Here is a 26,956-nt window from a genome sequence, read left to right as displayed (position 1 = left end):
GGAGGGTCAGTCTGGGGGTGCCGTCTACGTGAAGCCAAGGCCAAAGAGGTGTGTTGCCTGCGCCGAGGGGCCGTAAAGGTCCAAACACCCGGCATTGGCTCAACCCCCAGGATCCACTTTTCCCCGGACACGACTAAGCCACGCACGGTTAAACGCGGGAGGGTCCAACCCTCGTGTGCTCGGGTACGTGGTGTCGCAACACACCAAACGCCTGTTGACGCAGACGCCCCTGCGGGGATAGCCAGGTTACCTTGAAGGCTGGCCTGGCTAGCACCGTTTCTTCTGGCATAGCTCTTTATTCTTCCATAAACCGGCTCGTAAAGTGCTTGAAATTACATTACTGTGTTTTACGTCTAGTAACACTTCTATTGTAGAGTGCATTTGACACCAACTATTAGTTATTGCGGGTATAAATAGGTTGCGTTTTCCGGTTTACCTTGTTTTTTTAGCTGTTTTGCAGCTAGAGTATATTTGCTTGCTTGTGGTATGTGTGCGCATTTTTAGACGGTGCATTGGGACAGCCGGCTCTATGTAACCTGCATTCTCATTGGTGTGGATTTACTTAAAAAAAGCGGCTCTTTTAATTGTACACACAGAAATTTCTTAGTGAATTTTGAGGACTTGTTGGCTGTACGAAATCTAAAACATGCCAGCGGGTAGCTAAAGTTAGGAAACAGCAGGCGATGTTTTCGCGCGCTTCGCAAGTTTTTCGTCTATTATTGCTTGTAAGTGCTTGCTTACGCACTGGAGGTGTGTAAACTTTATAATAACAGGCAGAATAACCGTCAGTGATACTGTGAGGGACCTTATGCCCGGAGCAAATTAGGAATTTCTGATCATGTGCTTGTGTCTTTTTCTTGCTCCCTTCAAACAACCCGAACCAATCGATGCAACGTTGTTACTTTCAAAGATTTCTCGCCCGCCAAGGACGAAGGCGTACTTCATTATTTGTGCTTGCATCTTGGTAGCTCCAAAGGACATGACACCGTTAAGCTTGGCAACGACTTTAAAGACATTTGGGTCTACTGCATCAATAACTTCGCCCCTCAGAAAACTAAGAAAACATTTAAATGTACTCCCTGGATGACGCGCGAAATCTTGCACATCAAAAGGAAAGTTAAGCGCTTATGACGACAAGGTAGTTTTCATGTCACAGTTGCTACCTCTCAAGCAAAATTAAACTAAGCACTCAGCAATGCCGAACAACACTATTTTCAGCATGCGTTGCGGATGTTCATGCGGACTGCTTGTAACAAGTTTTGGGGCTTAGCGGAAAACGCAGAACAGTTGACCAGATTGTGCAAGACGGAAATTTTTTCGAGAAGCAGGAAATGGCGCAACGGTTGAACGAGTTTTTAACAGCATTTCTCGCACTCGTCAGATCTTGCTCTTTCCAATCACATCAAGCCCATTGCAATATATGGTATAGTTTCAATGTTTGGTGTTTTTTCTATGCTTTTAATAGTAGAAATGAAATTGACTGATGTGCCAGACAACATACCCAATGCTTTTCTTCATAGATACGTTGAAGTGTTGTCTGAACTCTTAGTTATATTTCGCGCATGAGGTTTCAACTGGGATTCCTAGAGACTGCCTCACTGTCCGTGTTATCCCAGTACTAAAGAAGGGTGACTCCACGCTAATAGCAAACTATCGTCCCATATCAGTCACCTCCTTTTCTAAGCTTTTAGAGGACATAGACGCTAAAGAAATTAGCAAGTTTCTTGGAGATAGACACGTTTTGTCACCTCTGCAGCATGGTTTCCGAAAGGGTTTTTCTAGTGGAACGCAATTAACTACTGTTATTCATTAGTTAGCATAGTGAAGAAATCTAGACAAACTGAAGTCATGTTTTTGGATTTCAAGAAAGCATATTAAAGTCGTTATACATACCCAAAGCTAACAAGAAAAAACTTCAGCTGCTCAATTTAATCTGGTATATTATAAACTGGATTGCTGCTTGCCTGACTAATCGTAGGCAATTCGCTGTTATCGATACGTACTCTTCCAGTGAACTTCCCGGTACTTCTGGCGTTCCTCAGGGTAGTGTTTTAGGGGCGTTGTAATTTAACACATATATGATGATATTATTGGCACTATTGCTTCGCCTGTAGAAATTTGCCCATAACTGTTTTTCCCCACGGCTCTTTGCTCTTCATCGAAATTACCTGCCTTTAAGACAAAATCACGCTAAATTCCAGCTTTCAAAACATTCAATCTTGATGCGCTCGTTGGAATATAAAACTTAATTACAAGAAAAACACTTTTCGTGAAAATGACGAAAAAAATTAATAAGCTTTCATCTGCATACAGCCTTGCATCTCAGCAACTTAGCGAGGCTAGCGAATACAAATACCTAGGCGCTGCGTTAACCAATGACCTTAGCTGGAACTCGTAGCTGGATTTCTTATGCGACTCTGACTTCCGAAAGCTTTGCCTGCTGAGACAAATTAAATCACGCTCTCGCTAAAACACGTGTAATTGCTTATAGGTCCCTTGTCCGTCCTAAAGTGGAATATGCAGCTAAGATACGGGATCCTTACATCAAAACTGATATTGATGTCCTAGAATTTATTCAGCGTAAAACAGTAGGATGAATCTTGTCGAAATATTCCTGAATTGAGTCCTGAAGACAGCTACTGACTGAACATAATATTCGGACGCTGCAATTGAGAATAAAATTCACACACCTAAATTTTTGTTTTAACTTAACAAAGGCAGATTGTCTCCCTCTCAAGCCTTACGTGCATCCACTTATGGCCCACAGAACAACACATCGTCACTCTACGTCACTGTCACCTTACTGTGCAAGAGTAAACTATTTAAGATATTCTTTCTTTCCTCGCATAATAACGGAGTGAAGCAATCTGCCCATGCAGCAACTAGCCGGCATTGACTCGATTGAACATATGTTTAGTGAAATTGGCTGAGTTACTCATGTTTAATTTATCTGTTGAGCGTGCTGCCAAATGAACTTGTTATTGTTGCTGTTTTTTCTAGTTTATTAATAATTAGCACCTTTGTGCTACTTAAGCTGTGTTGCATAAAATTATTTCGTTGTATTGTTTGTATAACGTAACATTTTAGTTTTCTTTTGTAACGTGCTTGTCGCAACATATTGGCCTTGTACTTTTTTCTTCGACATGTTCTGCTTTATATTGTATATGTACTTTACCCCTCCTGCATAGGCCTTGAAAGGCTTTCACTATAGCATAAAAAATAAATAAATAACAAGCAATTTGGCTCGTATGTTCGTGCTCTGGAGCCACATTGTAAAGCCCCCGCTAGACGTTACCGTTAAGAATAGCGTTTCCGCGGTTCTCATAGAGGGAGTCTTCGTAAAGTTAGCGAGACCGCAGGCCACCAGTGATAATTCCTGTTGTGGTGGTGGGTTGCAGCATACTTGCCAACTCCTACCATTTCTTTTGTAATGTTCAAGAATATTGGCTCGTTTTTCACAAAGTTGCGTCAAGCTATACGAAAAATTCAGTCTGTATCCGAAAATGTGGCACACGTCGGCCTCCATAGCTTCTATTGCAAACCTTTCGGCGGTGTAAGGGTGCAAGAGGGATACTTGCATCGAGGAGGTTAATATAAACAAGTCTGATGCTTGACACTATTTACACTGCCAAGTTTTCTGCTGCTCGGTGTGCGACGTCTGAAGTTAAATACTAGTTACTAGAGTGCGTTATAAATTTATGAACACCTGCGTGCTTCATGACATGTTTGGAGGAGAAAATGGGGTGGAGTCACTGCCCAAAGCACTCAATCGCGTCACTGCTTGAGTGAAGGGCGCCGGGGGAATGTCGGGCTGCGTAATTTTTTTGTACTTTGCTTTCGCTAGAATCGGCCCATATTTTTAGAGTGCACTGTCTATGGTCAGAATACCCAAACTTTCTGCCCGTAGGTAGCCCTGCCTGCTTTCCGTAGCCTCATCTCCTACTTTTTCCTCCCAGTGTGCTTACCTACAGCATCGGAATGATTGCTGCTATGAATGAACCTCTCGAAGACTACCCAATTGCATAAGTCGTGGTTTTTGTATGTAAAATTTAAACTAGCGTGAGAATCCACCGAAGGGGGAATTAAGACAGGTCAGGTTTGGCCACTCGTGCAAACCTAAAGTACCCTTCGCGGAAAACCTGGGTTCCGTGGAACTCAGTTTGAAAAATCCTGGTCTATAGAATTGGCCCACATTTTGACGAAATGATATTTTAAACATGTTAAATATGTGGGATTTTCTGTTCCAAACCTACCATCTGGTTATTGCGCATGTCGTAGGAGGGGAAAAGCGCGTATGGTGTAACGGTCACAGTATTGTGAATCTGTAATAGAGGTCCTTGTTCGCATACGGCCATTACAGTACTATATATATATACACACACATTATATATATATATATATATATATATATATATATATATATATATATATAACCTCATGGCGACCAGTGGCCCCAGCAGCACATGCCTTCACACATTTTTAGAATGCAAAATCTTGGGGATTACTTTATGAAAAAGTCTACACACCAGCCTGAAACTGAAAAAGGGGGGGGGGTTACCTTGCTAAGGAGGAGTTTGCTTAAAAAAAACACTTATCTCCTTCCTTTCCTCCTCCACCTCACAGGATTTTACGAGTCGCAAATTTCAGTTTGACATTTATTCAGCACTTTTCTTTATTTCAAGAACAGCGATTTTTCGGACGCATAGTCCGACGGATAGGATTCGTTTATGCACTCGAAAGAGGCAAAGCGCAATAAGCTTCGGGGGTGCTTGAGGGACCCGTGATAGGGTCGGCGTAAATGGCGGGCACATTAAGCACAAGGAGTGGAATGATTTGTTCACCATTTGACCAGTACAAGTTATGCTGGTCAACGCCGGCGCGCCGAAAATTTGTCCCCGTGAATACAACTCTGACGGCATCAAGAAGGATGACGCATGGTAATAAGCGGCGTCGGATATGACGCGCAAGTAATCTTATCAGTTGCTTCTTTCGCGGTAAATGTACGGGAAATTTATTGTGAGCAGTTGTTGGTCGTCGGATCACACTTGAACGTCGGATCGCACAGCGTTTCACCTTGTGCTTTCTGATTCAGCCCAGCATCAGACTCGACCCGTTTACCTCGGCGCAGATGTGCAGAAGAAATTACCCCTAAAACTTCGAGCGAGAAGGCATCCTAGGGACTCAATGTTTTGACAGCTAGAACCATAGCAAGCAACAGGCAACGTAGCCAGAAAAAGCAAAGAGGAAGTCAATCTGGCACACTCACTATGCCAAGTTGGTCTTGAACGGATGCACGGTAATTGAAGAACTTGAGGCCCCCGGCACCGGTATGCAGGGCATGCCATAAGATGCGTCGCTCGAGCAAGTTTTGCCTCATGTCTATCATGATGCGCGTCACGCACCTGCACCGTAAAAAATTTTGCTGCTTAAATGGGGTTTATTGCAGCAAAAGTGACTTAGGTCATGCTGCGCCAGCTACAGGGTGCAAAAAAACAAGTCTAATAGTAGCAAAGGCTTAGTCGTTGTACAGTTTATGCAAGGAGCATGTTTCATCTAAAATCTTAGCAAGTCAGTCAGTGGCACCAGTGGATCGTCTCCTTGAATTGAAGCGGTGGGTAAATATATGTGTAAGTGACTTAATTTGCGCAAAAGTTTTCGTCGGTGTGTTTGAATATATGTACGTGTCAGTAAATTGTGCATCACTGTGAATGGTTCTTGGCACATTGCGCATGTTGGTGGGTTCTCTTAAGTGAGAAGTTGTGCGCCCAATCGGCAATCAACACAGGACTACTTATGAACCATTCGTAGTGATTACATGACTTACACTCGCCAAGCACGCGTTTTGTTAGGTGTAGCTTGTTGCTTGCGCAAGAGTTCCCTTCCTGTTGCCACATTGAAATGAAGGCCTTCCGAATCGCTCCGACACTATTTTTGTATGGAAGTGTCATGTTCATTTACTTTCACACGCCAACATAGACGCGCATTTATCTGCTGCTTAATTACCCGGTATCCCAACATGGCTTGGGGGCCAGCAGAAGGGAAATGACTGCCTGTATTTGTTAGATGACATCACGGTTAAACTATCCCCTAGCAGGTGTTCCTAATCGGATTTCAGTTAAGAGCTTTTAATGCACTTGACAAACCAGAGTATTCCATTATTTCATGCTTGTCAGTGATAAGTTTTTAAATGCAGTCCATACAGCCTAAATTTCAGCAGTTAAGACAGACGTACTGTTGTATTCGAATATTTGTTTCCCAATTTTAGAGCGAAGCTTGTAGGCGCCCATTCCTGCATTGAGCGTCGGTGTAGTTTCCTCGGCGTAACGGAGCGAACGAGCACAGCAAAAATGAAAACGAACGCTGAACGCAGCGTGAAATGAAAGTGGGGCGAGGAGGAAAGTAGAGGAGGAGCGGAGGGGCATGAGCATGCGCTGAGTTGCCGGTAATCACGGCATTCCACGCCAAGTGGGCGATTTCATCCGAGCTACCGAGTGGGGGCCAAGGGTGATACGAGTTCAAAAGGGCTACGCTCGTCTACGGCACCAGCTGCTGAGGTCAGTCCGCGGTGCCAGCGTGTGTGACGGGGATCACTGTTCCTGCAAGGAGCGATGACGAGCGGCCACGAATAAGGCTCCATGTGACCTTCCCTTGGTTGTCGCCCACTGACACTAGCGGCGCGATTTCCCCGCGACGAAGGGCTGCTTTAGTCGGTGTAACGAAAACGTAAGAAAAGCGCAGTTTCGCGCAAGAAAGGCTGCGCGGCGATGAAGGCTACGATATAGTCTCGGAGTAGCGCACTTCGTCTGCATAGAAACCGAACGCGCTACTTACAACGTTCTCTTCCTAATATAAACCTCGTACTTATATGATCATAATACAGAACATTGACACGCCAAATGAAAACACTTATGGAACTGCGCTCAAATTCCAGATTAGGGAGCATCGTAAGCGTCAGTGAATTTTTTTCCTTACGCCCTCCACACCCACTTGTTCTTGTGTTGTAGAACCATCTGTGTACATTACAAAAAAAGTTATATTTGTCCTGAACTGAACGGCGTGGAAATCTTGTATTATGTGTTCATGTGGGGTGTTTATTTTCTTTAGATGTGTAAATGTCCAATCGTAAGTGTGTCAAGTCTTACCGTGGGAGCAGTGGTTTTTTTCTCCAACATGAAGAACCCTATCAGGAATGTGATAATCCCGCCAGTATTCCTCAAATTGTAGCACAAACGGCAATAATTGTCTAACGCTTATTCACGCGACAGCGTTAAGGAGCTCGTGTCGCAGAAAAGCCGGTGTTATCGGTGTCGGCATCAGCAGTGTTGGCCGTGAGTGATAAAACCAGGACGGCACTTCATAAATAAAAAAAAAAACTTGCAAGATGGGCTAGTGGGAATCGAACCAGGGTCTCCGGAGTGAGAGATGGAGAACGCTACCACTCAGCCACGAGTTCGATCGTTCAAGCCGGACTAAAGCGCTTCTAGTGAATGCGGTGTTGCCTTAGAAACGTGTCGTAGAATGTTATACTGCGGTGTATATCGGTAATTATGACCACCTAAATTACAGAAGTTGCGGCTACACGAGTAGCGAAGTACGTTTCTGCTACATTTGTTCTGCGCTCTGCGCACACACAGAGCTATCTTGCGGCAAACACAGACTCCCTCCTCGCAATGTACGGCGCTGCCCCGACACGTGGCGCGCCCCTCGCCCCATGATCGCGTCCGCCTTCACGGCGCGTCGCGGCCCGGGTGTCCATAGCGATCGAGACGTTTGGCTCGCGTAGATCGTTTGAGTGGGCGGTGCGAACGGAGTGCGATAACGCTATCGCGTTCCACTCTTGAAGGCGAAGCTTAAGCATCCTCCAATTTTTTTTTGTAGTCTAAAGGCTAGTTGCATTGCGTGATGTTGTGGCATACGTGTTATGGTGATGACTCAGTTCTGAGTTTTGAGGAAAAAAGTGACTGACCCTCCGCGCTGCTGAAGAATTATGGGGTTTTACGTGCACCACTTTCTCATTATGAGGTATGCCGTAGTGGAGGACTCCGGAAATTTCGACCACCTGGGGTTCTTTAACGTGCAGCTAAATCTAAGTACACGGCTGTTTTCACATTTCGCCCTCATCGAAATGTGGCCGCCGTGGCCGAGATTCGATCGCGCGACCTCGAGCTCAGCAGCCGAAAACTATAGCCACTGAGCAACCACGGTGGGCAGTGCCTTTATTCCGCTAGTGCTTTGTGTTTGAAAAAAGACTGACTGGTTCTCGAACTGGACGCATACTCAATATGCTAGTCCCGAGCGCTGGCTTAGTCTACAAGGCGGATCACCCAGACACGGCAAATGGCAAGATGTCCCACCTAGTAATTTCGTTACCATGTTGCATACTTTTCTTAGTTTTATGCTGGAATTAGAGCTCGAGATGTACGCCAGCTATCTTAGAAGAAAGGCGCGTACGCGTTTCATCGGGGCTAATTTTTTTATAATTGAGGTTTTCTGCTGTTCGGGGTCGATGAAGGAGACACCCCATCTTATTTTGTTTCTTACGTGCCTGCTTACACTCCTTCCAAGAGGGAAAGCGTCGTCTAGAAACAGTGACTTTAGTTGGATGCATACTGATGTCGCATCTGTAAAACAAGATTGTTAAAAAACAATACTGAGTACATGGACATCCTACCACGTGAGCTGCGTAAGCAATGTGTTGCATTATACAGGGCGTTTCAGCGAACACTTTCAAAAAATCTTTTAAGAGTTGCTTGTGGCAGATATCACAATCATAGGGCATGAGCTGGCCTACTTGAATCGGCGGACGATACTTGCACAATAAATGGAGATACAAAATCGACAAATTACCAAAAGTTCACTAATTAAGTTTATTACTATTTACATTATGGCCCATATAGCAATTTACATATTCTAGCTCTGGAGTTCAAAGGCGGATACACTTGGAACGAATTTTCAAGATGACACCAGTTTCGGGATATAAATTCCCGAACCTTGCGGAGATATGCATTTGCGTTCCAGTTAATTTGTTTAAAAAAAGAACGTTTCATGCACTGAAGCGCAGAAGTAACTAGAACGCCAATACCTTTCTCTGCTAAGTTCAGGAATTTATATGTCGAAGCTTGCCCAGAGAATTCGCTCCGCGTGGAACCGCCTTGCCAAGTCCATTGCTAGAATTCGTAAATAGCAATATGGGTCATACAATAATTAGCTACAACGTTAATTGGTGAGTCCTTGGTAATTAGTCCATCTTTAATTTAAATGTTTTGTGCCAGTAGTGTGCGTCGCTTCGAGTAGACGGGCTCAAACTAAAATTTAGCTGTCTGCCCCGGGCAACCTTTCAAAAATTTCGAAACTGTTCGCTGAAACACCCTGTATACAGTGGCGTTTGCTTAGATAGATAGGTTTATTGGAGACTAGTGCGTATATTTAGATATCTTGTTTCGAGCTTTTGTGCATACATGCACTGAACTTTGTTTCAAGTGAGACTTTTTTGCCCTTTATCAAGCTGTATCTTCACATTGGTTTACTCCATTGTATCTTCGCATTTCCTATGCCGAGTATGCAGAACTTTATATGTGCTCTCGGTTGCGATTATAATTTTGGTGCAATTAGTCGCAATACACGACCGGTGACTGCTGCTCCTGCGCAATACATTCGAAAAAGGGCAGCGTCATTGAGATTGTTCCATGGCCGTTGCATATGTACAAAAATTCGAGGGGAAGTCAAGAAAAGGAACTTTTGCGATTTCTCGCACTGGGGTTTGGTAACACTGCTAGTATCCAGCGCTCTGCAGCAATTCTATAGAATGTGTCACTCGTATTGCCGCGTTAGTCGTTAGAGTGTAGCAGACCGTAAAGCAGCTCCATTGTCGATCTGCACCACGGAGGAAATGTGGGCAGTGATTCGTTTTTTTATGTGCGGAAGGCATTAAACCCGCGGAAATTATTCATCGAATTGAAGCGCAGTATGGTGTTCACGTTTATCGCGAAGCAAGATCTACGAATGGATAGAGCTTTTCAAACAGGGAAGAACATTAGGTGACGAGGAAAAATCGTGCAGGCCACCGAGGTCAAAGGCTGGGGACAATGTGAAAGTCGTTGATGGTAGGGTGATCGGAAACAGATGCACCAGAGTGGACGAAATCGCCCATACCTAACATATCAGTAATGGCTGAGCGCTTTCCATCTTACACGACAATCTAAATTTTCCGAAAGTGCGTGCAAGGTGGGTCCCGAAAAAATTGTCAGTGCAGCCTAAGACACATAGGTTAGACAACTCTCGAAAACATTTGGCCCGTTATCGTCGCGAGGGAGATGCAATTGTTAATGTAAATAAAACTTGGATACCTCATAACGAACCGGAAACGAAGGCTGCGACCATAGTTTGGAAACACTCATGACTAGAAGCTAAGAAATTTAAACGTCTACCGTCAGCTGGTAAGATTATGCGGACACTTTTCTGCGACATGGAAGGTGTGGTAGCCGTTCGTTTCACCCCAAGAGGCGAAACTGGACAGTGAGAACTATTTTGATGTGTTGCGAACTAAACTGAAACCTGCAATCAGATCCAAACGTCATGGAAGACTGCAAAAAGGTGTCATCCTGCAGCAAGATAACGCTCGGCCACATTCTGCCAAATGGATGGCCGAAACAATGAAGGATCAAGTTGGGATTCGAATTGATGGAACACCAGCCATACAGTCCAGATCTGGTTGCAAGTGATTTTCATGTTTGGATAATTGAAGGAAGCGCTCAGGGAAACAGGGTTTTCAGCCAATGCAGAAGTCATTGATGCGGTGCAAATTGGTTACAGGTCCAAACAAAAAACTTTTCCGGCGGAATAAAAAATTAAACTTTTGAAATTTTGGGCAAAGTGCGTTGAAGGGCCTTTTGGTTATGTAGAAAAATAATGTATGTTTCCGTTTTATATCATTAAAATGAATTTACATTTTCTGAAAAGGCCCTTGACTTCCCCTCACATAAACATGGCTCTTGAATTAAAAAGTTTAATTAAATATGTGTCCTCAATTTGTTCATTCCGTGGCCTTGACGTTTTTCACATCAGCTTCATGCACTGCTTTGGTGATTTTGAACTGATGTAGCACTAAAGTTCGTGTGATATTGTCCTTACCTAATAAACCGATAAAAAAAAGTGGAAGCTTTGGTATCACTTATTTCTGGCACAATTTTTTGGGTCGTACGAATATAATATTTTATGAAAAAATACATATTTTACACGTCTTGACAATGCGTAGCGTGCAAGAATTCGTTTGCGGCATCATTGGCAATGACAATGCAGTTATTATTCACCTATTTGATCCCTCGACAAAATCTATAATGGGCAGGCCGAGCTGAAACGTATCAACAACGCTATTGTCGAAATGGTTGCATAAACCTTTGAAGCTTTTTTTTTACTCCACTCATAGGAACAGCATCGCGGTAGACCTGATGTGCAAAAACGGCTGGTCAAAACTCCGGTCACAGTGCACACGAGTCGCCAGGTGTAGTAATTATGAGCCACCTCTGAACGGGTTGCGTCACGGAGGATAAACTATAGTCCATTTCAACAGGCAGCGCTACTAACACTAAAGAGACGAGAGAAGAAAGTTGTGTCACATACGAAAAAAAAAAGAAAAAAGCTACTTGTACGTGGCATTTATTTGGATGCAAAACTATGTCTCACAGCTTTAGGTCGCAAAACGGGTCATAAATACATTGAAGTTGTCACAAGGGTGAACCCATTCGCCACAACATTAAGCGAAGTGACAATTCGGAGGCCAGGGACCACAGCGCACCGTGCTTACGTTCGCGGCCAGAGCAAAGGCTGTCGCACAGGGGCAGCATAAAAATGCACGAATAATGGGTGATCTGGGGTAACCTTAAGACCCCAAGGTGTAGTTTCAATGCACAAAGCATTCATCTCGTAGAAAGCGTCACATGTGAAATACGACTGCATTGCGGAGAGCGCATGGTTAGACATCTCTGACTGCAATATTGACTAGTGACTGCAATAGACAGCGTTGTCTGCTGCGGTATCGAGAAGCAAATTTTCCGAGAAACCTGTACACTGCGTTTCCCCTTTGTAGCTTTGGCTGCGGTCGCCTGAATACTGTTTTTTCTTGTATTTCACACTGTAAGGTCTCTGAAGACGCGGAATCGAATAACGCATGCCTGGTCATACTGGCGCTGCACGTGCCGTCCAAGGTGGTTACGCACGTGCATGCGCGCGCACAGGGCTGCGAGACTGGTCACCGCGATATAAAAGGGAGCGCTTGGGTTCACCACGTGCGCTGGTGCTTCCCGCACTCACCTGTGCTGCCGCAGCAGCAGATGCAGGAGTAACGAGACCCGAAGGGCGCCCCACTTGTGCTGCAAATGGCCCAGGGGCGAGTCGAATGCTTTGAGCGTGACCTCGCCGGAAAAGTGCTCTCGCAGCTCGATGCAGCTTTGCGAGAGGATGTGGTTCCAGGCCTGCAGTTCGGACACGATCCAGCAGGGCTCCTGGTCGCTCTGCCAAGTGCACGAACGCATGAAGCAGCGTTCGTCCTCATCGACACTCGGTCTACGACGGGTATCTGTGGGGCGTGGCGTGGGAAGAAAACCCCGGTACGGGTGATCACATTTCGTATCCAATGTGTCAGCAGCTCGGTGCGATTGTCGAACCCCTTTAACCATGGGCACCGGTGTTCTCCCATACAAAAATGCTTCCTTACTTTCTTTAGAACTTTTATCAACATCCTATCGACTTTAGTAACATCCTATTGACTTTTACTTTTTAGTAACGTTTGTCAAAAGAAAGTTGGTTACTTCTTTTCTAACTTCAGTATGTAAAAAGAAAGTTACTAGAAAGTTAAGACACACTATTTTAACTTTTTAGAAACACGATTCAATAGGAAGGTAATAAAAATAATTATGTTCTTAAAGTACATAACCCAAGTTACAAAACATGCATGAATATTATTCAATAAGGTTATAATTATTCAGTGAACATGGCTGGTGGAAGACAGTTGTTTCATGGACAGGTGTAACTTTCCACAATTTGCAATCAACTTCCTAGTAACCCTCGTTACTACAAAGTTGTTAAAAATGATTTAGTGAAAAATGAACATATAACAGCATCTGAACTATAAATGAATATGCAAAGACTGGCTGCATTAAAAAAAAAGTTTTTTTGCACAGTAACTGTTTTCCTAATTTTAAATCAACTTCCTAGTAACAGATGATAGTAGAATGTTCATAGAAAAAAATTGCTTCTAATACCGGACGCTAAGAGGAAATATGGTCTCACCAATTCAAGATGTGGGCACGTATTCTCGAAAACACGACAGCTAGTGCCATGGGAAGCGTGTATATGAGCGGTGATCATGAATTTGTGCTCAGTAGGTGCCAAAGAAGCCCGTAGGCCATGCACCATCGCACTAGACGGCGCGCTGATCGGCTCGTGTTCGCCAACTAAAGCGGGAGACACACGGTCCGATTTGGTGTCCGATCCGGCGTCTGACGCGCCGAAACTGCAGCCCGAATCGAGGTGTTTTGCCGTGCCGAAGCGCCGGATCGGACGTCCGGCGTGCGACAAACCGGGCAGATTTTCATCGTTCGACGTGTCCGACAACTGCACCGTCGTCTGGCCGCAGCCATTGGCAGCGCGGCTGGCATGTGACGTTCTCTGACGTTCCCTCCACGGAGGCGGTGCTGGCTTTCCGGTTTCTCGCAGTTATTCTTTTTCCTTGCCTGCTGCAGTTTGTTTCTGACATGAAATAGTTACCAGTTCAGTAAAATTATCTCGAACGTGAGCCTGTCATGAAACCAGCGCCTTGTACACTAGCACTAAGCTACTGGTGAGATCGGGAGCCGCGACGCGAGGGCATTTCGCGAGCAGACATCACACACCGACCGTCTGAGAGAGGGCGCTCGCTTCGCTTGCAGGTTTGCCCTTCGCAACGACTGCGTCGAGTAAACCAATTGTATTTAATTACGGCCGACCTAAGTGTACAGTGTTCATTGTTTTGGCAAAAATAAGCACTCTTCGACGAGCTCGGACTGGATCGCAAGCGCCGTCGGCTGCAGCGTCCGCCTAGCTATGCCTACCGGCCCTATCGCTGGCTTTAGCGGAGCCGTCAGTGGACAACGCGCCGTCGTGAAGTGTTCTGTCCCTCACAGGGGCATAATTTTATCGACAGCCTTCGCGTAAAGCGAAGCAGTGTTGTGCAGAGTTGTTTATATTGCGTTTCTCGACGTGGATATGAACTCAAGCTGGGGAGTTGGATGTAGGCGGAGCTTACGCGCCGCTCATGCCGTAGCATGCAGCGCCGCACGTCGGATCGGACACCGAATCGTACCGCGTGCGTCTGTATAGCTCGCTCATGGTTCGGCTGAAGTCCCCGTATACACTTTATAAATAAGGAAGCCTACCTAGGCACTGTAAACCCAATGATTGGGGCCTAAATGCCTCTCCGCCTCCTACTACGGCTTCCTTTGAGTGACAGTCTGATCTCGAAGGCCGTGCTTTTGCAACCTGCATGCACCTGAAGCAATTGCGAATCTTGAAGGCAACATCCGCTTAGTTTTTATTATATATACATTTCCTTAAACTTCGTATCACAAAGTACAAAGTACACACTTCTGGACCAAATAAATTTATTAAAAGACTATCAAATGTTATTAGGAAAAAACACGCAATTTTTTCATTTAAGATACATTTTTCTAAAAAACCGCAGAGTGGCGCTACTGTAGTATTTGTTTGGTCGACACACCACGTTGGTTGTCTTGAGTGCTCCCTGCAGTAAGGTGGTATTTGAGTTAAATTTTAGAAGTGCCTAGACAAAACGTGCTCCTTGTTGTGTGCAGTGACCATCCCAAACCCTCCGGACTCCTGTAACGCCATTAGTTCGCCGTGTGTTTCGAGCGATCCACCAGTGTCGTCAGTGAGTGCCCTAGTACAGCTCTCGTCCGAGCTGCCTTTGTTCTGCCGAGCTGCCTGCCCGCGCTCTTGTGAAAAGTCTGGTACTGGGGCTTCGAATTGTAGTGTTTGGAATACTGTTGAAGGTTGTGCTTTTGTGGAGCTGGAGTTCATCGGCAGTTCTACAGTGCTTGCGCCAAAGAAACGTCGGTGCTTCTGTACCTGTTAGACGAAGGAGCGTTTGCCAAGTCTTGAAAGGTAAGCAAGTTGGCGCTTGCGCGCATTCTTGAAGCTTATGATTTACGTAATGAGCGTTGTGTAACTAGCTAGAGCAAAGCGCTTTCCTATCGTATGTTAGCCATGTTGCTGTGCACATTTAGCAAGCAATTTCACGAAAGCTTCCTCTGATGTTACAGCGTACTTGCATTCTGCTACCCGCCTTGATTGCTATGCCTGAATGGGCACACAATTATGAAAACACATTGAAAGTTTGTGTTCGTTCGGCAGTGCGTAATAATTTGAAGACTGCGATTTTGTAGCGATACTTACCCCTCGATTCGATATCACTCTTCTCGCCCACCGCTAACGGCCGGCAGCTGCAGTACGTAGCACGGGCCGGGGCGTCGGTCAGCCTACTAACGAATAGCGCAAAGGAATACCATCGCTACAAAATCGCGGTCTTTAAATTATTACGCAAATTTTGTTCACAATGAGATGTTATAAACACACCTTGCATGTACATGAGAAAAAGTTTACAACAGAGATGACATATATGCATGGGCACATATATGTGTCAATAAAATACTCGAGCCTCTTTCTGCCTACAGAAAAAGAAGTTATGTCTTCTCGAGGGCATGGCTGCTTGTAATAATGAACCTCTAAGGGAAGGTTTTCTCTAATCCCTATTTTTGATATCTAAATGCTTATGTGGCATGTACAAACTGCTTGCATCAATTTCTCATTGGGATGAGCTGTCTGAAATTTAATTTTCAGTAATAATTGCAATAATTAACTCCTTTCACCTGTCTTCTAATGACTAAAGTTCTATGCTTCTACCTTGACAAACCTTTTGTGAAATTAGTTTGATGAGGCCCAATATACAGGGTTTTCTAAATTGAAGGTATCAGTATCTATTAAAGAGTATGGTAACTATGAAAATGCTGCTTGTGTATATTGTTTATTCACTCTGTCAGACAAAATCTTCACACCCAAGTGCAGTCAGTAATTTTAAAAGTGCATGTCTGCAAGGGGAAGTCAGAGTTGTATTTGAAGACAATTGCATCTTGTTTGATAGTTCTCGAGCACTTGTGCGCCACTAATCGAGCACAGTTTGGCCCTATACTCGATGAGGCTTGAAGCTTTCAATGTCTGCTAATCACTAAAAGAGCACCAGATCTCACTCTGTGTCAAGGGGCGGCACACATTTGCTTAGTTCTAGGCAGATGCATGTCTTTCTTTCGCATTGAAGTTCCCAATACTTTCTAGTCTTACGTAAAAGTACACAGCTCAGTACAATGCATGTATGGTATACGTAAGGCTGCTTTGTTCTTTAAACCGAATCAACAAGAAGCAGCGACTTCCGTTTTTGCAAACCTTACCCTACTTCCTAACCATTCCTTGATCAAATGCGTATAAAATGAATCTTTGGTTGTTGTATTCTTTCACAGGTAGACATCGGTGACGGTGTATACGTTGAAAAGGGCCTGCTGAAGAGGCTGTGCCTGGATGCTAACAACTCAGGCTTTCACTTCGCGGAGGGCCTCCTTAAAGCTCCTTTTTCAATAGAAGACGTTGAAGGGAGGTCCTTCATTGGGCGGCTGTCAAATGCCTTCCACAGAAGGATCCGTTGGATTCCAAGAAGGTCAACACCAAAGTAGGTATGTGTGTCACAAAGAAGCATCTTAATATTCTTTGTGCAGTTTTCAACAAAACTCCTTTCATGGCAATTTCCGTGCTATCTTAGGGTATACTCCTTTCTTTCCTGCTAAAATAGCTATTAACCTGATTATAATAGCATATTATAATGCAAGCTTTGCCACCATAACTAGAAAATTGTCATTACTGTTGGCATATGTATTTTTGTGATACAGGCCCTGGTCATATGAATGCACTGATAATATAATATCCTGTCTTGTGGAAAGCTAACATGCTTAGTAACAAGCTCACTTTGACAATGTCTGCCTGCACAACAAAGGCATTTTCTAATCTTGCTGTAGAACGTCCGTAATGCCTGTTAAATTGCTTACATGTTGCTTGTATCATTTCGTGGTTCTTAAGTGCAACATAAAAATCAACTCTTCTATGTACCTGTGCCCAAGCAAAGCTGCAGCATAGTTATGACTGACACCTTGCCTTTCTTAAGATAATTCACACATGAAACTGCCATGTACTAGTCACAATACGAATATCGAAGTTCATTAAACTGAAGTTGATTTACAGCTTTTGTTTGTAGATGACAATTGATACGATAGAGTTTATGTGTCGTACATCTGTTGGTGTTACGCACATCCATCACGCTCCCAGCTTTAATGCACGAATCCAGTCATTTCATGCATTTTTAGGACTTTGCACGAAACAGGTGCAGATGTTTATAGCTCACAGGATTGAAAGCTTGTCTCTTGTGCACTTCCTTTTTAAGAAACAGATGCATGGTGTGTTGCAATGTCACTGTAGCAAAACTAATATATTGCCTTTTTTCTTCTCGTTTCTAGACTACACAACGCAACATTTCAGCCTACTTCCAGGGCAGCTGGAGAACTCGTCCTCCTTACTAGCCCGGGGATATTAAATGGATGTGTTCAAGCACAAATGGAAACCCGTCTTCTGTTGCATGCCACACCTAGCCACTTGGCAATCACTATTCGCCAAAGACAGATAGTTGACAGGATGTTACTAGCAAGTCGTTAGGATATATAAAGGTGGTTAATAAATAGTAATTGCACAGTTTTTAGGAAGCAAATAAAAATTTTATTCAGAGATAATCAAAGCTTACTTTTGCAATATATAATTGCAAAAGTAATTACCTCTGAATAAAATTTTTGTGTACTTTCTAAAAACTGAAGCGACTATTTATTAACCACCCTTATACATCCTAACGACTTCCTAGTAACATCCTGTCAACTATCTGTGGCGAATATTTGACAGGATGTTAATAGCACGTTGTTAGGATGTATGAAGGTGGTCAATAAATAGTCGCTTCACAGTTGACACTTTCTAACGACATAAGATAATAAGCAGTCGGTAAGAATTCTATCGACATTTTATATCTATACTTTCAATTCAATATCGGTGGCCAATAGTCGGTAGGAGGTTGCTAGGAAGTTGTTACGGTGTCTAAAGATGTTTTATAGAATGTCGATAGGTTCTAGTAACATTTGTCTAAAGACGGTTTATAAAACGTTACTAAAATTTTTCGTAAGGGCTCAGCTCATATTTAACACGAATGTACGCCAACTATTAAACTGAACTGCTTGTCCTTACCCTAGCCCTAGCCAAGACCTGGGAAACGGTACCTTCTCGGATTACTTTTTTGAATCACATTAATGAAACGATAGAACGGCACGCTGAGCGCTAGACTGAATTAGCCTCCAGAGGTTCGCATCCTTTTATTTTATCGCCACCCCTCAACGTACGTTTACTTCCGCCTACCCATCAATATAGCTGACCAGTTGGGTGCTACAGCGGTTGTCGACCTCCAGGCCAGCCTTCAAATAAGTCATTTCTTTCTCAGACATTATGTGAACAAACTGTGGAGAAATGCTCTTTACTCCATATTTTTGCTTGGCACTGCGCAGTCCCGGGACGCTCGCCAGCGAGCATCGATACGATCTTTAAGGCACTAGTAGGTTCAAGGCAATGTGCTTCTCATGCACAGCTGGAACACCGTTTAACATAGAGTATAACTCGGCACTCGCTAACTCACGCACGTAGAAATATGAGTGCTGCCATGCAATGATGGACGTCGTCAGCCAATGGCTGCCACGCCTTTCCGCTGGTCGCCTCGACAGCATCGTCACTTGTAACCGTAAACGTGGCTGTTGACAAGATCATGCACAATCACAATTGCGCTACGGCACATCAAATACAACGAATGTATTTTGAAAGCAAAAAGCAAGGTCTATGAAATGATAGCAAAAGCACCCCGATTTGCGGTGACGTAGGCTCCAACTTTATAGTGGCAGAATTTGGCATTGTGTATACTGGGGTTCCATGTAACTTAAGCCAAACTTAAGATAAGCAAATGCTACGTAGCTGTACAGAACCTAAGCAATGTTTGCCGTCGCTTGAAGATACTCAGATTATTTTTGCATTAGGCCTAATTGCATATTTAATCAAGTTCTATAATGTCATAACTAGATTAAAACCGTGAATGAGAAAATGCTAGAGCATCATGAAAAACTCTCGATACAGCTTTCTGTTGTTCAATACGTGCTACATAAAATTTTTCGAAGCATGAGAGCAGCCCGCGAATACGAGCAAAGAGCCTGGAGCGGCCAGTCGCGCAGCAGTTTTTAATGCATGCGAGGGCTTTTATGTTTGTAAAAGTACTTTTATCTTGTCCGCATTGAGCAATAGAACACTGTATCAGGAGTATTTTTCATGTTTCTCTACAATTTTCTCAGTGACAATTGTAATCTAATTAGGATACTTGAGAAACTAATTAATTGAGGCCAAGTATGTAATTAGGTGATATGCAAAAGAAAAAAAAAACATTTGGAGTATCTCTAAGCGACGGCAAACAACGCTACCTTAGTTCTGTGCAGCTACGTTGCATTTGCATATTTCTGAAGTGTGGCTCATGTTGAGCAGAACACCCGATATATATCACGGCGCGCAGTTATTCTCAACTCTGTGTCGATATGAAAATTTATTGCCGTGAAGTAAATTATTTCCATTTGCGCGACAAAGTCAACACATTCCAGCCAGTTAATCGCTGGTGCTTACTTTATTTACAAGTGACAGCGAGGCTTTTCCAAACTATATAGACGGATGAAATTTACACGAAATTGTGCTGTGGCGTGTACTACAAGTATGCTCGTGATGGTGGGTACCAGCCGTGCTATGATGGATACAATACATGCAGCATTCCGACGGTGGAAAGCCAGAAGAGCAAGTGAAAAGTACACCGGCAAGTATCACAAGAGGCGCGCTATATTGCTCTTTCGGAGATAAGGTTTATGATTTTCCTAAAGGGAGCCATGTACAGTAACTCTACACGATTCTACAAAGGCTTCATACTCACGCATACGCCCTAAAACAGCGTATTAGCGTTTGTACGCACGAACACTCCATACACTGTTTACGTGGACCTGCCTAAAACGAGTTGACCATGGCCGCCTGCCTCGGTGACCAATCTTCAGGGACTGACCTATAAAAAAGCCTTCATGGGTTCAAAAAGAGCATGTATAGTTACCAGTTCCAGCGTGGCCTTCCCCGGTTGGCCCGGATGTTCCCAATGTGTCGGGGCACAGAGCGCTGTGAAAGACATTGAATATGTCGGTGACGTCCGAAATGGTAGGTGTGTTAATTGTGGACAAGCTCTGGAGTAACGCCATGTAGTCCATATAGATGAGGCTGTGGAGAGTGTCCGATGATGCAGCCATGACCTGTAATGTAACGAAAAAGAGCGGTCCCTCACAAGACAGGGATATTAGGCGAGCTCTGAGGATGTCGCGCTTTCCTACAAGACGCTGCACTGATTGACCGGTGGTGACATAACTGACGCTCGAAGAGACGCTCAGGCCTAGAAATTGCGCGCCACGTCAGCTAGGGTAAATGCGCCTGCATCAACATTCCTATCAGCACTGCCACGCTACTTCCTCGCTTGTCCTTGTATACAATGGGCTACGTTTGCTGCTGTAGCCATCGGCGAAATTATTGAAACGTACACTAGACTACACACAAGGTACCCCGAAAGCACCGCATAAGTAATAGAGCTCGCGTAGGCTCGTTGACGGAATATTCTTCGAAACAAACACGCTAAAGTCGGAAAATGTAAAGGCGTAAACCACGTACAGGATAACCAGTTCACACAGGTGCCATATTCATAGTCGGCCTTAAGCTTGCCGATGCTCTTTCGCGCTGAACTGCGATCCAAACCAGTCCGAAAGGGGAAATATAACCTTCCGTTTGTCAACACACTGGTTCCGTGCTGCTGGCTTCTCTTTGAGTAGGGTGAAAAGGACAAGGCTTACCTTCGCAGCTTAACGATGCACCGCCGTTCTGTAACGTGACTCTCTTGAATGCCTTTAACATCTGCACCCACACAGCATGAAATCTGGTGGTTGACGGCATTCACTTCTGTGAGTGCATATTGGATGACGAAAGATGGTGGCGCAGCGTGGTGGGCGTAATACCTGACGTCACCACCGCTTTCGTTTTTATCGAGGTAAGCATCAGTACGCGCAACACCGACAGCGATGCGATATCTTTATCACAGTATGCCGACCCCGTGCATCTTAAACAATGCATAAGAGGGGCTTGTTGGGCTAGTTCGTACGTGGTTATACTAGGTGAATGCCAGCAAACTTGAAAGAGGGAAAAAAATCGAGAGGCCGACGTAGACAAAGGCACATAAAGGTGGCTGGACTAACGATTCTTGAAGAGAACGTCCCCTAAATCCACGTCGAACATGCGCAAGGCACAAGATGTCATAACGCGGTAATCACCTTATACATACAAGGCAACGGTGATCAAAAAATTGAAGCTCTTCAAGAGCTTCAATTTCTTGGTCCAATGAGTGACAGGTGACATCTGGCCCAGTGAAGATTGCCCTATATCGAAAAAAGAATGGAATTCTTTTAAAGGTCACAAAAGCTGAGTCGCTGGACCGGTGTAAGGTGGCCAGCAATAGAAGAACAGAACACATGACTGGGCAATAGGTCACACGTAGAAACAGCACTGAGCGCACTGGAGCAAGTACAGAAATGGTCATCGGGCACATCCAGCACGTCCTCGATGGCTTTTACATTGGCAAGATATTCCTTTCGGTGCAGCATCACAGGGTGTGGGAACAGGTTGCAAAGGGAAGTGGTGCTGGCACCCTGTGTGATGGCCACTGCCACAAAACGTAGTACGAGGTCTTTCCGAGTGTGAAAAAGCTCACATGGAGATAGTAGTGCGACAGTGTCCGAGATTGCGCTGCAGTACATTGGCACGACCGTTGGCGCGTTCCGTGAACGTGGGAGTTGGCTTAGGCAAGTAGCTTCCTCGAAAGCGAACAAATGTCGGTGAGCGGCAAATATAACAGCAGCGAAAGTTCTATTTCGGCCCATGCGCAATATATAACGGCATTGTGGTGAAAAAGTCCCATCCGACGATACCGTTATGGGAGCAAGAGGAAAGAATTATGAATGCTATGATGTATAGATCGTTGACAATGGCAACACGACCTGTGCAAGCCGTTCAGGGGTGGCTATTCTGAGCTCTGGCTCTGCGGAGGGACAGCCCAGAAAGGGGTGTCGTAATTTTCCCAAATATACGGCAAAGCTTAGCGTCCATAACACATACGAACGTTCATGTGTCCACGAGTGCAGGTGAGTGAGCACCTTCAACACTTCGATTACGTTCGAGGAACTGCGTTGAGGTCTTTCAGATTTGGAAGCTGCGCAGCCCTTGCTTCGGGGACTGCGACGATTAGGTTCCCTCCTCCCGAGTGACGGGGCGGGGCGGGGTGTTGGGCGAGGTCGCATCGGGGACAGAGAGCGATGGCGTGGAGGCGGCGATCGGCAGGTAGTTATTTACGGCAGGTGGGTAGTTGACGTCGGGAGCGAATTCGGCGACATAGCTGAGCGGCGCGTTTTATGGATGGTTTGGGTGGCTTTTCACGGGCGGCGCGGCGCCCGGCGGCCGCGCGAGATTAGAAATAATATCACGCAGTTCCGCCTGAAAAGCGAAGCACCGATTGCGATAGCAAATTAGTAGATAGCTGCACGAAGTAAGGATAGTAGTTTTATCGGCCGTATAAAATTGTCATGATTCGCTTACTAATTAAATTGACAATGACAGAATATGGAGGCGCGACTGAACGAGGACATGGGAAGAAACAGACAGAGACAGCGCTGGAGTCATTGTGTGTCTGCTTCTTTCTACGTCCTTGTTCAATCGCGCTTACACATTCTATCCGGGATCCAAACCAACTAGTCCGCCAACGTGTTCCAACTAAATTAACCCTTAGCATTGTGTTCAATGGGGCTGGTTGGTTCATCTTTAGAATAAAAACAGGAAGAGCACAACACAAGACGAGCGAGTAAAGAGCAACGGACGGAGCGCTCTGTCCTGTGCTCTTTACTCGCTCGTCCTGTGTTGCTCTCTTCCTGTTTTTATTGTAAATACACCAGCGCAGTTTCACGCGCGCACAGGTAAACGAGAACACATCTCTCTCGATGAACGCAGAAGCTCGGTATCAAAATTCTCGCGTGAGGAATCACGGAAGCAGCAAGCGAATTGGCCAGCGCGGTTCCTGCCTTCCGTCTTCGTCGTTTTGCGCTGCCCCTTCAAGATGTTAAACCAGTACCAACTCGTCCAAATGTCGATCCTTCTACACAGACCAGTCCCAGCTCAGCGTCGCACAGTGTTATCGGGCAGATTCAACCGGAAGTATTGTGTAATATCATTCAACTGAGTAATGAGAAATATTTCTGATTATCGTTTTTGCACCTTATTTTTAATGATATTGAACTGCCAATGTATTCAAGGCAGGGCGCAAGGAAGTACGAATGGCTGCTTTCGTTGATGGTGCCGCCACGCCGTCGGCGACACTGGCGCCCCATTGTGGTGCGCACACGAACTGGGGCAGAATCTTATAACGGTTCGTAAACCAAACGATTCACTTCTCCGCTTGCGTCACTAAATGGTGCGCTCCCGAGCCAGAGGTGAAAGAAGGGAGGGCACGGCCAACAGACAAGAGGGTCACCAAGAATTGCACGCTTCCGCTTGCTTATCATACATAAGATATAAATTAAATATTGTAAGCTTAAAACTGTTTTCTTCAAATTATGGGGTTTTACGTGCCTAAATCACTTTCTGATTATGAGGCACGCCGTAGTGGGGGACTCCGGAAATTTTGACCACCTGGGGTTCTTTAACGTGCACCTAAATCTAAGTACACGGGTGTTTTCACATTTCGCCCCCAATGAAATGCGGCCGCCGTGGCCGGAATTCGATCCCGCGACCTCGTGCTCAGCAGCCTAACACCAGAGCCACTGAGCAACCACGGCGGGTATGCTTAAAACTTAAACGTGTGGCGCCGGGCTTTGCGCATTGTTGGAATCAATTTGTTTTTGTCATTCCTTTATCATTTTCAGCCGACAGGTAGTGTCGCAAAGATGCTGGCAGAGTGCAGCGCTAGTCCCTCTGATACCAGGAGCTTGCACGATGCGCGCCTTAGGCATGCACTGCCGGTACATTATAAGTAACAAGTGCAAAAGAACCATGGACTGGCTCTTAAAGGGACACTAAAGGTTACTATTAAGTCAACGTGGGCTGTTGAACTACCATCACAGAAACCTCGAAACGCTTGTTTCGTGCCAAGGAGAGACTTATTTTAAGAGAAAATGCGCTCTGAAGCGTCCGCGTACCTCTAGCGCAGTTCAAATCGCCCGCCCTCTGATCGAGGAGTACTGACATCATGGTCTCATAGTGACGTTGCGCCATCGGTGAGTAGTACGACGTCCGCAGACGGCGCTACGGCTTTTCTGCACAAAACGCAAACGCGCGGCCAGAAACAGAGCCAAGACAGAGCCGACAGCAGAGCGAAAGCGGGAGTATGGTGGCTAACGGAAAGAGAAGCGAATTACGTCCCACATTACGTCCCACGGCACACGGAGAGTCCGTTTTCGTTAAACTATAGGCTGCGGCGAGCTCGCAGCGTGGTCGGCGTGGTCTGTGAGCCTTTTCGCACTCGCAACAGGGCATAAAAAAGTGCGAATCGACGCAAAAATCGGCCTAGGAACGTGCTTAGCCACGGCCAGGGCTCAATACGACCCAAGCTGGCATGACCCAGATGTCGTTTCCCGCACCGCCACCAGGCGCCGCTACTATACCTCAAACTCCAGCGCAAGACGCCCATAAGCTGGTACTTCATTCTATGACGCAAACTTCGACGCTAGTCGCAATGGGCCCTGACACCTACAGATTGGCTCGCGATGGTGGGCTCAACTTCGGCGATTTGAGCACCGACGAGCGCGACCTGCTGCTGAGGGCTCGCACTGCCGGCGTCGTTGCGTACTACGACGGCGGCCTCGACACCGGCTCTCCGGAGCGGGAAAGCAACGAGGGCTTCTCACGACATCACATGGACGTGGCATTCTCGCTGCTTGTTCCAAATGAAAGTTTCGCGAGCCAGCAGAACCCTCACAGCACAACGCGATAACGAAAGTACTGAAACTCCAAAGCGTGCGCGGCGCAGAGTCGGCGCGCAGAGTCGAGCGAAAACGAAACCTTTCGAACACCCATATTACTGAAGGGTAACGTCAAAATGTTATTTTTTCTTAGAATCGAATAGACGTAGACAAGTAGCATTTTTTTCCGTCTTATAATCGAATGAAATGATATTTTTAATACGAGTAGTTGAGTACTAATAACACAAATTATGAGGAGTGCCTTTGTCATCGGGCTAGTACCGGAATGTCGCTGGGGGGTCTCAAATCGTGTCATGCATTTACCTCAATTTCTCGGTTACTAAAGCTCTGTTCGCGATTAAATTGACGCCTTAGACGTTCTAGAACATTGCTCTACCACTTTAACTTGAGTTTCTGGTAACCTTTAGTGTCCCTTTAAGGCCACCTTTGCTAAGAGTCCGTATCAATTTTCTTTTTACAGCGAAGACTCTAGTTTGTCGGGATTTTTCGTGCCCGCGTGCGCGATGCTCCCATATAAAGGTGGGCTGATCCCGCAGACTGTGCAACAAGACTGGTACCTCATTTTGGTGAGGTGCCCATCCTTACCACCCTTCTAAAGTGAAACCAACATTTCGACCCACAGTATGAACGCTGCTTTTTCTGTGTGTGACTTTCATTTTGCCCTCCATTCTCTGACTAAGCACGACAGGTGACGGTCGGGTTGAATGCTACTGTAATAAATACCATCAAAGAAAGAGAAATAGCCTCAGTGGCTGAATCGCCTAGCGTGGTGGTGTCGCAACCCGAAGCTGGGTGGCTCGAATTCGCAGCAAGCAATTTTTCCTTTCTCGTGGCTTGGGTTTTTTCGCATGGTAACACAGACGCCGACATGAATGAGGCATCATGAATCACCCAAACGACCATGAATGCATTGAAGTGGGCAGCTAGAACATTGCATCTGGTTGAACGAGGGCTTTTCTCCGGAAAGGGGGAGGATGCTGGACAGCATGGGAAAAAATTGGTTTCCTGCCGAATGCGTAAGTCCGTTAACCTTACGTTAACCGACCTTAGCGTTAGAACCGCGATTAGTGCGCTAGGAAAGGTCGCGCATTCTTCCTTCATTCCCGCGAAAGGGAGGACTGAACGATAATTGGCGATATATTTGTCAGGAAAAGAGACGCTCAGGTTGAGAAATCGCCTGCCAGGTTCACCTGGCTAACCCCGCTTGTAGTATCAACATAATCGCCATCACCAACCCAACCATAACCACTATCACCGCCGCAATTACATCTAAAGAATTAATTGCACCAGACTCCCATGCAGCCGTGAGAATCGCTGTTCCGCAAAGCTTTCGTAGATGATTACGCACATAATTACACAACTTTTAGATTCGGAATTTTGTTTAGGCCTGTAATTGATTATATGGAACCCGTTGCTTTAGTATTTTGATCTCTGGGTACATGTGTAACCGAACGCGGACACAAAGACACGCAATCATATCACACATACACACACTAGTAATCATGGCACCTACGCAAATTTTTCCCGCCTATGGTTATATTGCTCAACCATCTTTTCGTGTCACATGGCTGCAGGCACGAAATATTCTCCCGTTCTGCAGCAGTTTTCGCAGCTTAATGACGACGCGCCTGTTACTTTATTCACTTTTTTTTTCGCGGCTGGAACGCCGTGAAGCTGACGGCACGCTTTGGTGACGT

At 45.3% G+C, this 26,956-nt stretch overlaps 1 protein-coding gene across 3 annotated transcripts in view; it reads right to left on the bottom strand.

The window, feature by feature from the left end:
- LOC139061286 (uncharacterized) overlaps positions 1-21,247 on the bottom strand; it is a 66,202-nt gene extending 44,955 nt beyond the window's left edge. Inside the window, exons 1-4 of one of the 3 annotated variants that reach the window (XM_070541013.1) lie at positions 21,093-21,247; positions 20,312-20,504; positions 12,310-12,574; positions 5,267-5,402 (exon numbers count right to left, since the gene is read on the bottom strand). In XM_070541013.1, the coding sequence (XP_070397114.1) occupies positions 5,267-5,402; positions 12,310-12,574; positions 20,312-20,501 (591 nt within the window). In that variant the 5' untranslated portion in view covers positions 20,502-20,504; positions 21,093-21,247. Of the gene's footprint in view, positions 1-5,266; positions 5,403-12,309; positions 12,575-20,311; positions 20,505-20,913; positions 21,058-21,092 lie in introns of those variants that run through there. The other 2 variants (XM_070541014.1, XM_070541015.1) reach the window with 2 other exon arrangements.
- Between the last annotated feature and the right edge of the window lie 5,709 nt (positions 21,248-26,956).

This window comes from Dermacentor albipictus, chromosome 6 (assembly GCF_038994185.2).
Source record: "Dermacentor albipictus isolate Rhodes 1998 colony chromosome 6, USDA_Dalb.pri_finalv2, whole genome shotgun sequence".
Taxonomy (NCBI): domain Eukaryota; kingdom Metazoa; phylum Arthropoda; class Arachnida; order Ixodida; family Ixodidae; genus Dermacentor; species Dermacentor albipictus.
The sequence above is the reverse complement of the archived record's forward strand: the minus strand, read 5'-3'. Positions and strand labels throughout refer to the sequence as shown.